This window comes from Eriocheir sinensis, chromosome 31, assembly GCF_024679095.1.
Source record: "Eriocheir sinensis breed Jianghai 21 chromosome 31, ASM2467909v1, whole genome shotgun sequence".
Lineage (NCBI taxonomy): Eukaryota > Metazoa > Arthropoda > Malacostraca > Decapoda > Varunidae > Eriocheir > Eriocheir sinensis.
Window position 1 is genome coordinate 15,498,318 of NC_066539.1, and position 16,093 is coordinate 15,514,410.

The following is a 16,093-nucleotide window of genomic DNA, read 5'->3' on the forward strand; positions in this document are numbered from 1 at the left end:
TGCTGCCAAATATATAAGAAAATATGCAGATATCTTGTATGGACACATTTTTTATCACCATATTAAACATCTGCAGCAGTTGGCTTCAAGTCCTCCACTAGTCAAAGGACAAAGACTAACAACTGGGTCTATGTTCTCTCTGTTAATAAAAAAGATAGGAAATACATCTACATGGTGAACCTCTCTCTTGTGCTGAAATTCGTAACTAGGGGTATAATCAAGGATTCTAGAGTATATCTTCTCTAAACTCCTTGGGTATAATAAACACTGGGCTCAAGAAAATACAAGTTTCAATTTGCCAACTAAAATGTATTGATATTTATAAAGCATGTACAATGTTACAAGAATTGGGCTGGCACCAACATAACTCATGAATGCAAATATAATCACTGAAAATAACATGAGTCTATATGTCATATCTAACAGGACTGAATAATAGCAGTATCTATCTTCATGTAGTATTACAATGGAAATGATCTAGAAAAATATCATCTAATATGACAATTTTAGAACTGGGAAAAGTTAGGTACATAGGAGAGTCAACACATCTCAAGGCTTACACGTGTGGCACAACAATCTTGTACTAGACTTAAGGCAGCTCAACATAGCAGGTGAAGCCAGTCCACCCCCGAGGGGCCTGCCCAGTGACAAGGTCCAGTGCTGACGTGGAGGGTGAGAACTGGGATGCTCCTTATGCAGGTGAACACTATGAACACTACATCTATGCACCGCTTGTACAAAACCCTAAAGGCCATTACACTTATTGGACGGATCAAAGTGATTGAAGGCTACAATCACACACACACACACACACACACACACACACACACACATTAAACACCTCAACTCCACAACCCCTTGTAAGAAACGCTATCTTTAAAAAAATAAAGTTTTGTATGTTCATAGTAAATGTAAAGATTATAAACATGTATTTAGGTTAATAACATATCCAATGCATAAAAGGATCTTCCCAATTATTTCAAACAAAAAATGAAAAGGAGAATTCTAAGAAATTATATGTCTGCATGCATGCAAATAAGGGGACACACACACACACACACACACACACACACACACACACACACACACACAGCCCAGGCCTTGTAAAAATTACAACTAGGTAAATACACACACACACACACACACACACAAGCATGCATGCACACAGACACACACACAAACTATTTAAAGTCATTATGTTACAGCAGAATATAATGATGGTTATTGCATTAAAGTCAAATAATTTAATATTTAATACATAAATGAAACAATGATAAAACTTCACAATGATAAAACTTCATACAACAACTGGATGTCAGAACATGCGTCATAACAACAAATTATCCTAAACTATATTAAACATTTGGTAAATATTCACATCTGGAATAAAATTTTAATAATAACCAGTCAAGAAAACATGTAGAAGCTCCTACATAATTGTAACGGCAATTGTCCAAGCTAGGTGGCATCCGGTAGAATGAAAATCCTCCTGAGACACTGAGATGCTAGTATAATATGTTGTGTTATTGTGTAAGATTATCTAATATTAGAGACTACTCATTCTTTTGACAATTAAGTGATGTAATGATGAAACACAGGAGGCTCATACAGTCAAGTCCTCAGCTTTCCGGCCTTTATCCAAAATCATCACAATACCTTCTGCTCATGGGTCAGCAAACATACATTTCTTTTAAAAGATAGTGTGGACAAGAACTAATATAAATGGATTGATTGCTTCTACTAATACAAAATTTTACAATTAATGATAAAAATTCATGAGCACTTTGTTTTTTGGAGGGTTCCTGCACAATGATGAACATCAGATCATGCATGAAGTTATTATTAAAAACTAATAATAATAAAATAAATAAATATGATTACAGCAAGGCAGGAATCTATATTTCTTTAGTAAAATAAATAGTATATGTATTGCAGTAAATGACATCTTGTTTTCCCTTATATATAATTAAGAAACTGTAAGTCATGAAACTCTAAGACAAGGTTTGTCTTTTAGAAACTCATGGAATTTGTGTAATACTGAATATTTCAAATTGCATTAAAGTGTGATATACAATTAATCTGTATCATGACACTGACATATCCATTTTCCCCTGGCTGTAGTGTCCAAGGTTCGTCCATATTCATGCTAAACTGAAGAATAATACTCCATCATCTTGCCCATTTGTTCACATATCAGACACTCTCCTGAAAACAAACAACATTCACACAGGAAGTTAGGGAATACTTAGAAACAAATAATGCAAACATCTGGGGAAAGGAGTAATTACTGCAAACAGGTTTTATTGTAGTATGACTGTACGAGGATATTTTTCAATTAGGCAATGAAAACTCAATGTCATTACATTATTTCAACTATGGTTGACTAAAAAAAATAATGCAATTTTTAACCCATTTCCCAGATGCATTTGACATTTCCTTACATTAATATATGTATTTTTCAAAGACAAATTGCATCACAGGCTGAATTAGCTATAGAAAATGACATTAGGCTTGTGTAGTTTACTTACATTTATCTGCAAGTGAATACTCAGATGAGAGCAAGAAAGAGAGGACATTCCCAAGGGAAAATGTGCACGGAGACCAGAAGAGAATGAAGATTAATCTTAGCAAGAGACACAGGCCCTTCCACCCTTGATAGTGTGCACTTACTGCTAACAATGCAGCATTGAGACAGAGAAACATTTCACAGGTTTAGCTATAAAAGAAACTACTTTACCCAAGTCAGTCAGTCAGTCTTCTAGATCATTTACAAGATGTGGTGAAAAATAACATACTCATATGTACATATTTCAAGAGTTTCTTTGTAAAATTCTACTTATCGGAATTATTATTTTGAAGATGAATGAAAGAGGAGAATAACCGGAAATCTGGTTTAATCCCAAAGTTAGTAATATCTCCTAGAAATTACTAACATTCAGGCATTTCAGAACATTTGATATTTTACAGTGCCTATATTATTATCTTGTATAATTATTTGTAATTCATAGGAATTCTTGAAACATTTTTCTTTTGTTTCATCATTATGAATATTTTAAGAAACTTCTTTTGTTGTTCACAAATATCAAGGCTACATATTTTTATGGCCAATGAAACTCTTCAAAATGTACACAATATCACAACACACCAACCTTTTTATATAAATCAAACATTACCTAAACCACACTGATATATCAATTATCATTTTTTTCAGTAACTGAGAAATGTATTACCAAAACTGGCATTTAAAATTAGAGTCTAATACTAAATTCTTCTTGAATTATCATGAGTGTGAGTGGAGGGAAGTGTGTGGCTTTTACTCAGTACACTGTCTTCATCATTGCTCTCTGTTAGCAGTAATATCTGATTTCCAGTAACTTCATTGTCTGAAGGATCAAACCACCTCTCTTAATATGAAAATGAAATGTTAATATGTGTATTATATAATGTTGCATTGCAGTTTTTCTTTCCTTTTCTAAAAATGTACTACTCGGTCTTACGTATACAAATTTATAACAAACAGTATATGAAACTTTGTTTTGATGAGGAAAACTTGTTTACATCAATATAAGTTTCACACAGTTATCATTTCAGCTAACCCTCAGGCCAAGGAGATTTCAGGCGAGATTACAGCCGGTGGCTGGGGGGGCAGCGGTGGTGGTGGAGCGGCCCCCCTGCTGCCACAAGTCACACAGAGCATAACAACCTAAAATGGCAAGTTAAGAGATGGACTAGTCAGTGTGGGAGCCCTTCAATCAAGTCTTGAGAGTATGTATGCAGCAGATAAAGCATCTCTTAAACATTTTTTTTTAAATCTTCCTTTGTACTATAAACTTTTGTATCCATCCGAACACAAAAACACACACACCTGAACAACCAGTGGTGAACCAGTACTGTTTGCCAATCAATGCCTCATGCATGTTGGTTAAGATTAAGGGTTGATTTTGCATGCAGAACCAACCAACCGGATTTTTAATATTTGTCATGCAATATTCATCATATTGGAATGCAAGTATAGAATATATTAACAACTATAAACAATAAATACTCATTGTATGATAATCTGTGAAACCATCTGATTACTCTATTTACACCTTTAAACGTCTTACAGCATTAGCTACGTTACAACGTAAATTACAAACCAGGGATGGAGTGTGCGTATTTGGTATATTAGAAATAGGTACATTGTTTAGGTTTACTTGTATCTATCTTCTAAATCTTATTAGAAATCAAAGTGCTGCTCGCTCAGTGTCTGGTACACAAAGGTACCAGATGGTACGAAGTGTGGACAGTTGAGATATGCCTGTACTGGCCCTGTGTCCTGGAGTAATGGGCACTTCCCACCACAGGCTGAGGCCAGTGTGACATAAATGAGCACCAAGGCCATGTGCAGCTGTAGAGTATGCCCCCAACTGTACCTTTAACTAGTCAGTGAGAGGCTGTCTTCTGTTGTCCACCAGCCACAATTCTTTGCTCATGAAGTCACTCATGCATTACTTGAGTACAATGCTGTGCTGAGTTAGAGACAATTTTTTTTTTAATGAAATGTATCCATTAATGTATTTATGAATACTTTCATGAAGTATTTGTATTTGCATTTGAATTCACAGTATTTCTTTGTATTCGTTTTCATTTTCTTAGAAATTAGTGGTATTCATATTCGCATTTGAATACCTAAGTCTTGAATTCACTCCATCCCTGCTACAAATTGCTTTATCATGCCATTTCCCTAAATCCTGAGGCCCATAACTCACTCCCATATTTCAACACTCAAAATTTAAACAAATAGCATGCATGCTAATCCAGACATAACACACATACATATATTTCTCCTCAATATCAGTATGTCATGAGTATTTTGCAACAGATTCTACATGTATCATAATATTTTTCATTAAAATCTATTATAGTTGATATATTACATTACATTGCTGAAGGGTGCAATGCTGTTATGCATCAAGTGATCACTGACTGTTAAATATTCTACTAGAAACATACTGAAATAGCCGTGCTCATGGATGGCCCAATACATGTATAATAAATGTGCAAGTACTGTACACCTGATGCTGTAGGCATATGAAATTCTTAATGGCAGCAGCTACAGAAGAATCTGCAACACAGTTATTAAAGCTACTTGCTACTAAATTTCTCCTTAAACACGACTGCACAGGAAGGGCATGCAGCAACAAGAATGCAAACTGTTGCATCACTTTTCTAATTTCATGAGATGCTAAAAAAGGCCTGAAATGGGTGAAATTTTAGAATTACAAGCAAGCAAGCCCGAGCACCAGCCCCAAGTACCTTCCTCCACCAAGGTTGTCACTTCAACAACACCACCACCCTGTAAGGAGGCCAACCGTTAGTAGAGAGCTTCATTAGGAGATAAGGGAGACAAGGATATCACAACACACATCCACAATGGAAGGTTAATCCCTTGTTGGTTTGTAACCTGCCTATGTATACAATATTTAAGGTATTTAAGTTCACTGCTTTCAAAGGGCCTTGAGCACAATGGGAAGACTTCAGTAAGAGCTAAAGCCTGCAGACAATGTTCAATGTCTATGATTTATCTCAAACATATGCCAAATTTTTTAAATGTCATTTTGGTTTTTACTAATGCTAATATGCTGTCTTGAAATTTTAAAACCATTTTAGGGATGGGTTGTGGATATCTCAAGAAAAAAAGCAAACATCCCCTTTTAAAATTGTTGTAGGTGTTTGTATCTTACTTCCAGGTGTGTTTAGACGATCACGTTCACTGACAAAGATAGATAATTAATTCTTCACTTGCCAAAAATCCCTGTGCTAGATTATTGTATCCACTGTGACTTCATCTATTAATTCTTCACTAAACTTCCTAACTTGGTGTACAACACTCACCCATTTATCAAATAAAACAAAGACAAGAAAACTTTACCTCCCTGACCCATGTTAAACAGCTTTTCAGCAGAGCTGCCTAAGCCAGGACCACCCTCAGCTGGCTACTGCCATGTTTGTCTACAAATATATGGGGTAAAGAAGTAAACTGGGAAGACTTAGAAGCAAGAGGGAATGAGGAGTCTTGGGGAAATGTTACTCAAACTTGCATTGGATGATTTGCTTATGCAACATATAAAGTAAGAGCCCTCAAAGATCCCTCTACATTGGACTTTGTATTTACTACTGACCCCCAAAAAGCCTTTCTCAAGCTGAAGTTTTTTTTGGGCTGACAAGGAGGTGTTACCTCAGGTATAGCAATGATGTTTCATTTACTAAGAAAGTACATTTGGTTTGGTTATTCCAAACCTGAAGTAGTTTAGAAAGCAACAGACTATGTTTACCAGCTCATGGCTGATGTTCAAGTAGATATGTTACATTTCCTTCCAATCAGGACAACCAACCCATGCGTTGGGTGGTGGTGACTTAACCCTAAGCTAATGATAAGTGTTGGCACTTAATAAAAACATGGTTGGGGGATAAAAGTGACTTTTTACCATGTGGAGTTGACAGTTTTTACTGAAAACGACATTTGAAAAATTGGGTCACATTATATATTTATGCAATGCAGAAATTTAACAAGCACAACACTGATTGAAACATCAGAGAAATGCAATAATCAAACTGCAGACAACAATGTCTCTCACTGAAGTCCACTCTGGGAAAGCACAAGTAATTTGACTTATAAATAACAATAAAATATATAGAAAATGAGGCAATCAAAAGACCCAACTAGATTAGTTTGCCATGTGACATACATCTGTGCACTGAATTATGCAATAAATTGTAATGCCACAGAGGTGTGTGCCATGGCAGGCAGTCCAGACCAAAGCACCAGAAGCTCTCAAGTAATAGCCCCGGAGACCACCAAGCTGATGTTGTTGTTGCACAGTGGAGTTAGTGGCCAGAAACAGTTAGTAACACAGTGTGTGCTTGAAGTGACTGGACTGAAGGCTAAATCTGTTTCAAGATCTAATTGAAGTTTGGCAGTACACAAAATGTGCACAGAAGATGACACAAACCTTGAGGCTTATAATGCAGGTGGTCCTCAATGTACTGACAAGGACACTGTCGGGAGAGAGCGTGGCGCGGTGCCACGTGAGAGGAATTAGGAGTCGAGGTACCTTCTGCACCAGTGATTGCCAGGGCCCCCCGTGACACAGCCTTCACCCACCGCTGGCTGTAGCGGGCCAGCAGCAACCGGGCACGATCCTGTAACAGGACGCTGCACTCAATCTTAGATGATATTTGAATGTTTTCCTGTTCTGCACATAGAAGTCAGCAATAAAGCTGGATATAAGAATCTTGGTGATGGAAGTATCAGGAATAGGAAAATGGGTGACTCATAGGTAAGTATGTTTGTAGAATGGGGTTATGGGGATGACAAAATTACATGCCAAGAAAGGAGAGAGAGAGCACAGGACAGGAGTTACAGGAATAAGAGACCTGAACAATATGTTGGGATGGTAGAATGCTTTATGTTATACAGGCGAGAAGGTGATAGCACATATACAATCCATGATCTGAAAGTTACACAATAATTATACATGATGTATAGATGAACAAATAAAGATTCAATTCAGTGATTCAATTTAAGGGCAATTATGTTATCACTTAGAAATTAATGCCAACAGTTATTGACAGAAAGAGCTGCAAGGCAAGAAAAGACTTAAGATGATGAATAAATAAGTAAGTTAATGAGAAGGAAACTGTAATGCTTCAGACACCAATGGTCATGTGGAACTGTGGTGAGGTGGAGTAAACGGTGGGGGTGGGGGAAAGAGACAGTGGTGTGTGGTATGGGTGGGAATGTGTTTGACAAAGCAACAATATAAGGGCTGAGGGGGTGTCAGACTTGGAGGAACTTAAAATAACAGGAATAACATGAGGATAAGGAATGAGCCATAGTGGGGAAGGGTGGATACAGAGCAGAATATTAAGGTTAGAAAAGGGGGAGTGGTAGAGGAGGATATGGCCATGGGGAGGAAAAGGGGGTGGTAGTCTTGGGTATTTAGCTCCTCAAGGCTACCATGACCATGAGTAGTGTAAGGGCAAGGGAAGGAGGAGTTCATGGAGAGGAAAGGGAGGTGGTAGTCTTGGGTATTTAGCTCCTCAAGGCCACCATGAGAAGTGTGAGGGCAATAGAGGGAGGGGCTCACCATTCTTGTGTTACTCTTAGACTGTTAATGGCAGAACATGGGGTTTGCCTCTCCTCTCTGAATATCTCTATCTTATGAAAAAATGGGCTATAGTAGAGGGCAGAGGAAGAGAGAGAGATGAAGAAGGGAAAGTCCAAGCAAAATTTGTTGGATCAAGAGACCAGGCCCAAGGATGAGGAGTTGATAACAACGTCTCCCCTGGCATCAGGCACCACTCCCAGGTTCCAAAGATCACCTGACAGCGACATAGACCTTGGAAGTCAGGGGATGAATGAATGAGACAAGCCTAAGTGTATGTGATTTGTTATAAGAATGGTCACTAAGTATAAAAATCAGTCATGAAGGTGGAGAATAACAGTAACTAAGACAAAGAACCATTTTTACGATACAAACCTGATACCACTCAGCAGACAATTCTGGGCCAAGGAGCACGTGCATGTACATGAGCACTTGTTTGAAGCAAGGAAAGAATCTCCTTGCACTGTGGCTGGATCTAAAGCCACTAACTTCCCACCACCACCAACACCACTCCCTCATTAGTACTCTAGGATGATTTCCAAACAAAATTACTGGTAAAGTCTTGGCATTAAGCAAAATTTTATGGATTTAAGGTTCATAAAAGTTACTGAAGAATTTTGATAAGGGTCAGTTAAAGATTGACCGGTTCATTGCAAGTACAACAGTCAACTTCCAGCCATCTAACCTCCTCCTGCCTCCTGCCCCTGTGAGCCCTGACCACCAGGCGTGCAATGTTAGATCCTCTCTTTACTGAAGAAAAGTGCCTGCATCTAAAAGTGTCAGTGATTATCTTAAGGTGGATGGATACATACACAGATACATGTATGCAAATTTTTTAAATGGGAAGACAAGACATTAAAATCATTAAAAACATCAATCAAACTACGTTCTTTAAGTTCATACAAGCTTCAAGTATGCACTCCAACTAAGCAAATTTGTAAATGTTACAATTAAAGCAATGCAGTTAAGTAATCCATATGAATGATCTAAAATTAAAATGTCAACAAATATTTGTATACCACCCAGTCTATCCTGTCATACATAACTGAGCTACAAGACACTGCTGATGACATAAGAAAGGCTGGCTTTGGGCAAGAGATTCTTTTTAGTTCTGTGTAAAAATTAATGTGTGGCAGACGAATTTGCACATACAATTACAAGAACAATCTACCATTTATCAATGAGATATTTGCAGCCTTTTGTCCATTCCTTAGTATCAGCATGCATTTCATCCCTATTGAACACAGTGTAGGGAAAGTCTTATGAATAAGCATAGGAAAATAAACTACATATAAGTAGATAGCAAGAATCATGATATGTACTGACCTACATGTTTGACACACAGATGTCTATTACATAAGCAGGTTAGGCAGGACAGTTTTAGAGATAGAGGAATAACTTCAAGAAGAATGAAAGATGCTAAAAATATCAGTAGCTATTATGTTGCTCCTAAAATATGTGAATAATGTTGTCAAACTAAGATGATTATGCTGCTTCCACAACCTATAGTTATGTTAACCTGAACTGGAATGTTACATCGCATCACATAGGAGATTAAAACCTCACTAAATTATTTGTTTCCTATATAATATTTGGGGGAAGTATATTGAAGAGTGTACGTATAGTGTGGTGTGGCATGGTACTGTTGTGTTGTGTGATGTGTAGTGGTGTGTAATAGTGTGATGTGTAGTGGTGTGTACTAGTGTGGTGTCTGTCAGGCAGTGTGTGCCTGTGTAGGATCTTTAGTGGCAAGGGGAGTGTCACAGGTCAGCATCCTGACAGAAGCGTGAGAGGCAGGAACAGTGTGAGGAGGACTGTTGGCGCTGGTGGTGGGATAATTTAACAAACAGGTGCTCTTCAATATACTGGCAGGGGCAGCGGGCAGTGGTTAGATGGCGAGGAGAGACTGGGGGAGCCAAGCCCTCCATGCGTGCTTGGGCATCAAAGGCCCAATCTAGCCGCTTGCGCAGGTAGTCCTTAGCCCAGCGCTGGCTATATCGGGTCAGCAGCAGGTTGGCGCGCTCCTGTAACATGTGCAATACTTCCATGCAGCATATACTGCTTGGAACTAATATAAAGTACCAAGACTCTAATGTGCAGGACTGACCTTTTAAATCTGGAAGTTCTCAAGTTCTCATATCCAGGTATCTTAAAAGGCTATTTTGAGATTCTTTCCATAACTGTACATGAAATATGGCTAAATATTTTACAAAATTTGAGTAGTAGCATTGCTTCAAAGGCAGCTCAGTCCACAGAACCAACTCATCTTAGTAACCAAGAGAAGATGTCGGTCAAAGTATATCATATCTCTAGACTGTTATGCTTTTCTGCAAATTATATAATGTTGAAATTTAGACAAACCCTCAGGATTTCCTGTTCAGGTGAAAATGAGTCTTTAGAGATGTAGACACTTATTCTATTGCCGTCTTATTAAAGATGAAGGAGAAAACAGCATTTTTGTCTATAGCAAATAATCTTAGTTTGTCAACTGAATCTAAAATCTTAAAAGAATCTATCTTCTTCCAGATTCAAAGAATGCTCTGCTTGAGAGGAAATTATTTGTACACATGCAACATACAGGTCGTCAAACTTAACAAAGTAAATGTGAAAGCTATAGGTATAAAAACTAAACTGAAATTAGTCATCATCATCAGCCTTATCATCCCCATCACCTACTTCCCACAGAAGCAGGATGGAGGGTGGGGGGTTAAAATCAATGAATAATAAAATAATAAAACAGTCATTGTACATTACATACAAAACAGTACAAACATGCAACAGTCATATTAGATACATTGCTGTGCTTTAATTCATATGCTGATAGAGAGACAAGGAAACAATTCTAAAGAACAACCAAGGCCAGACACTGAAGCACATGTATTTCCATTGCAGTATGGTGATGATATTTTTTATTTCATGCACAGTTTTGTATTTTAATGACTGCTAAGGAAATCTGCACCTTGTCACAAATGTGCACTTACCAGTCAGTATAGTTCAACTGAATATAACAATGCTAAAAGCATAACAGCTACCACAAAAAATGGATCTGGCTCCATAAAGTCTTGAGCAAAATTAGCCTTACAGGTAGTGAAAAGATAACAAAGCCTCCTAGCTACACCTAACAACAAAGTACAAAACAGAAGAATCTACATTACCAGCTGAACAGCTCTGAATAAGATGCTGTGGGCAAGTGGTGACTTGAGTCAAACTTGACCCTTCACTACCATTACCTGTTGCCGGGAGATGCGAGTGTTTGTGGCACCAGTGATGATGATGTCAGAGTCATCGATGTCCATGCGCTGCCGGAGGGACGGCAGCTTGCCAGCCTCCTCGCTGTTCACTGCTCGCCCTGCCCGCTCCTCCTCTTCCATCACCTCCTGCAGCTTTGCCTTTGAGAGGTAAAAGATCTCAGTAAACTTTACTTTTTGCAGAAATGTTAGTGTGTAGTTGGTCTATGGGAAAGTTTTCCAGTGAAAATTGTGAAGATTGATCCTGCTTCTTGAACTATTTTTTTAGTCAGTTTCTGAGCTGCTAGACAGATATATGCATGATAATGAAGGTTTATCTACAACTGGACTGGTAATGTAGGCTTACAGGACTCAAAAGTACCAAATGGTATTACTTTAGGACTCACCAGACAGTCATGAGTGTCAAAATAGATGAAACAAAGGTTAACTTTGTGACACGACAATTTTCCACGGTCATCCAACCCAAGGATAATCTTGTGGCGAAGTAACTGAATGTTGATCTCCGCCAAGCACTGTTCCAGGGACTTGTTAAGCTGTGTGATGATAATGATAATAATAATAATAATAATAATAATAATAATAATAATAATAATAATAATAATAATAATAATAATAATAATAATAATAATAATAATAATAATAATAATAATAATAATAATAATAATAATAATAATAATAATAATAACAACATAGCATCATTATCAAATACTACAAACAGTTTCCCTGTAACTTGGTATCCACACAATAACCTTTATACTACTGCATGTACTTCTATACTGAATGTCAAGTCATTTTTACTTCTGTGAGCTACACAATAAGTATTAACTACAATTTACCTAATGATGCACATCTTCAAAATATTTGTTCAGCACTCCCTACACCACTAAAGCATTCTTACAGTGTCAAAAATGGTGCAAAATGAGAGCATAGATTTATGAACAAAGGAAAAAAGGGTAATTATTGGGTAAAAATCAGTCTGAATCTGTCAGCTTGGAACCAACTGTTTTTTTTCCTTAAAGTTTTTTACCTTACAGATCATGAATTTGCATTTAATGAAAATTTTCTGACACCAACTACACTCAAACTGTGAGAGCACAGTATGTTAAGTGTCCACTCACCCTGATTTTGATCCACATACAAAAGAATATAGCTGCCGCATTGACCATGAGCCAGCCAATGCCAGCCCCAAAGAGGGCTAGCTGGGAGAGCCCTGAGAAGAGGATGCAGAGCAGGATAATGAAGCCCATGATGATCCAGGCCATGAGGACTCGCTTGTAGCACACGTTGTACAGGGTGAAGCGGTAGTCGTTCACCAGCTGGGACATGATGTGCACGTAGTCCTCTACTGTTAGCTGTGTGTGCAGACGTGTGCCATTAAATAGTTGTGCTAAACCAGGACACAAAAAAATGTTCCTATGACTGTTCTAACAAGGGAAATTATTACTTGATCTATTAGGTGCATTTTTTTGTAGACAACTTTTTCTGAAATGGTAACATTACAATATAAAATAAGCCTCCTCTGTTCTTTTAAAATAGGATGCTGCAGAGGAGCTTGTAAATGTAGCTCATTATGATATTTGCAAGTTACTGGCAAACTAAATGGCTTATCTTTTAACTAAACATCCATACATCTGAGAGAATACAGGACCACTGACCGTTAACCCTTGTGCCATGAGCTCTTCTGGCACCAGCTCAGGACGGAACTGTGCTGGGGTGATCCATGGCAGCGAGGTGTTCTGGGGCAGCAGGGTGACAATCACATCACCATTGGCTGAAGACAACAGGGAAGAAGTTTCATGTCAGTGACCAGAAAGTGAAGTGGACATGCAACTAGGACACAAAAAGAGAAGTGCAGTTTTGTGTAAGGAAATAAAATATACTGTATATACGTGCATATATATAACTTTTATATAAGTAAATAACATAACTTAGTTTTTAATGTACTGAGGGTACAAGTAAAAGTAAACACAATGGCACAAACTTTGTGGGACTGTATTGAAAACAGTCATTATTCATTCATGAAAAAGTAAAGATGCTCTGTGTTCTAAAACGTATACATTATAAAATACATTCAGAGAAGCAGAAACTTACAAAAGCCTTGTCTGACCACTGGCTGGGAGGCAGGTGGTGGGCGGTGGGATGGTGGGGGGCCAGCTGAGGCCTCATTGAGAGGCACGTTGTGGAGCTGTGAGGGGCTGAGCTGGGACATGGTGACCCGTGACTCTGCCATGCCCCCCGTGGGAGGTGCCGGCAGCCTTGGTACGCCATTGGATGGCTCAGAGATAGCCTTGGCTAGGCTGTTTCTGTTCTTTTCAGGTGGTGCATTGTGGTTCTCCAAACTAACCTGAGAGAATAATAACACAAATTAGTCTATAGATCCACTTATGATGTACGTACATGCCTGAACTCTCCTGAACAGAATTAATAATCTAAATTTTTTTTCACATATTTTTTTGAAAAACTTATGAAAGTTTTATAATAAACATTCAACAGCAAGAGGATTCATGATACATAAACAAACTACAGACATTTTTGAAGAGTAACTGTAAAAATGTAGCAGTGGGTGTCCTGCCTAAAAATTGACTTGTTCTGGAGCCTATAGCCCCACACTATTTCATGACTCCTGCAAATTTTTTCTAGGTGACATTTTACATGATTCAGTAACCTTTTAAATGTGAGAGTCTGTGACACATTAGTCTCTTGCTGTTTTATTGTGGCTGAGAGAAAGGTTCTGGAGGTTTATCTAATCACGAGGAAATCCCCACTAGCCGTATTCTTAGCACCTTTGTGGTAGTTAACACATCTAGCTGTTCATCAGGAAGACTTGGGTTGACTCTGAGCTGGAGTAGATGGCACACACTATACTGACTGCACTAGGCAACACATTAAACAAGAATGCCACAATGCCAAACCCTTTAAAAATATGACCTCATTTAGTTAATGATTTGTAATCTACTTCAGGTTCATAAATACTTTCTCAATAGAATATCCAAGCACATCCTCCACTACCATCCCTTTAAACAATGAAAGTGTAGTTTTCTTTTTATCTTTTCATTACTACTCTTAATTATGTATATTGAGTTTAAACTGCTTTTAATGTTTAAACTATAACTGTCTTACGGTGTCCAACCGATATGTTATAGCTACATATATTGACCTATATGATACATATCTAAAATAAAAGTGGCATCCTCCCAGTCTGGGATGGCCATGTCCTCGCCTGTGCTCCCCCCAATCCATCTGCCTTTTAGAGCCCGTGATAAACGTTCATGTTCTGGATCATTAGTAAAAGTATTCAGGAGATCCATATCTTTGTAATAATGCATAAAGGCAAGCAATGGTACAAATCTTGGAGAGCTGGCTGTGCTTGTAAAAACAAGAAATGTGCAGACCTATCAGATAACTTCAAGTTCTCGACCACATCATCATTATCACTATTTTTTATGAGCAAGGTGAAGAATCTACTTAAGAATTAAGTAAACAATTACAGTCAGTTAAGGAAAACTTGCCAACTACAATCTATACTTCACCAATACTTCAGTTTCTGACAATAACTGTTACCACAAGAGCATTAATTGATATTATTTGATCTCATCTCATTCAATGTCCAATGAATCATAAAATATATATAGTATGTAATCATATCTGAACCTAACAAAGCTAAAGCAAATAACATATGCTCAATACTTATGCAATCCAATCCAATGCATGTCATGATGATAGAGTTAAGTGGTGTCAGTATTTGCATTGACCCCTGACAACTAACCTGCACAGACTGGGCATCAATGACAGCCGGCGTGTTGAGGGAGCCCTGCGTGCCCTTGCCATCCTTCTGGCCTTCTACGCCTCCTTCCTCTTCTTCAAACTGAACCCAGGACTTGGTGGGGGATTCAGCGTTCCCCCTCCCAGGACTGTCTTGGTCCTTGCCATTCATTCCTGAAATATAATAAATAAACAATAGAAAACAAAACATCAGTTTATCCATATCCATAAAGAATCTCTCTCTCTCTCTCTCTCTCTCTCTCTCTCTCTCTCTCTCTCTCTCTGTCCCAATTATTTTCACATTCCTTGATAGTATTGCACACTGTCAGTAGCACAGTATACAAGAAAGGGTGCAGGGGTCACAGTGTTTCGCTCAGCACTTATACGAACTCGATCATGACCACTAATCTTCAAGAGCACTCTGGAAAAGCTAAACCTACCTGCAAGTATATTATGAGCCTATACAAACTCATTACAAGTAACACAATTCCGTATGTCTATCATTCTCTAAAAACGTAGGCACCAAAACTCAAAGCACATATACGTCAGATATAAATAAATGTAATGCATATTGATTTTTCTTTTTATAGTAAAGGAAGCAGCTCAAGGGCAAAAATAAAGGAGAACGAAAAGCCTAATAACCACTGCTCCTCCTGTAATAAAAAGTATAGATGAGTGGCCAAAAAGAGAGGTCAATTTCTCCCATCACTTGCGGTTTTTCTCATTTGTCGCGCATACAACCATCACGAGGCTGCCATTGCGTTTGGTACAGCGAAGCGCGGTGACATAAAACCTTATCATTTGGTGCTCGCATGATAAATGGATCGAGTTTTAATACTGCTGTGTGTGTGTGTGTGTGTGTGTGTGTGTGTGTGTGTGTGCGTGTGTGTGTGTGTGTGTGTCAGGGCCGAAGATAGAAAGAGTTTAGCCATG

General features: G+C 38.1%; 1 protein-coding gene across 6 annotated transcripts in view; it reads right to left on the reverse strand.

Moving 5' to 3' along the window:
* Positions 1-288: 288 nt before the first annotated feature.
* LOC127005951 (transmembrane protein 268-like) overlaps positions 289-16,093 on the reverse strand; it is a 39,385-nt gene continuing 23,580 nt past the window's right edge. For 2 of the 6 annotated variants that reach the window (XM_050875403.1, XM_050875404.1), the window contains exons 2-9: positions 15,165-15,334; positions 13,490-13,742; positions 13,054-13,169; positions 12,517-12,750; positions 11,785-11,931; positions 11,381-11,539; positions 6,996-7,185; positions 289-3,703 (exon numbers count right to left, since the gene is read on the reverse strand). In XM_050875403.1, the coding sequence (XP_050731360.1) occupies positions 3,615-3,703; positions 6,996-7,185; positions 11,381-11,539; positions 11,785-11,931; positions 12,517-12,750; positions 13,054-13,169; positions 13,490-13,742; positions 15,165-15,332 (1,356 nt within the window). In that variant the 5' untranslated portion in view covers positions 15,333-15,334 and the 3' untranslated portion in view covers positions 289-3,614. Of the gene's footprint in view, positions 5,339-6,995; positions 7,186-9,446; positions 10,175-11,380; positions 11,540-11,784; positions 11,932-12,516; positions 12,751-13,053; positions 13,170-13,489; positions 13,743-15,164; positions 15,335-16,093 lie in introns of those variants that run through there. The other 4 variants (XM_050875405.1, XM_050875407.1, XM_050875408.1 and 1 more) reach the window with 4 other exon arrangements.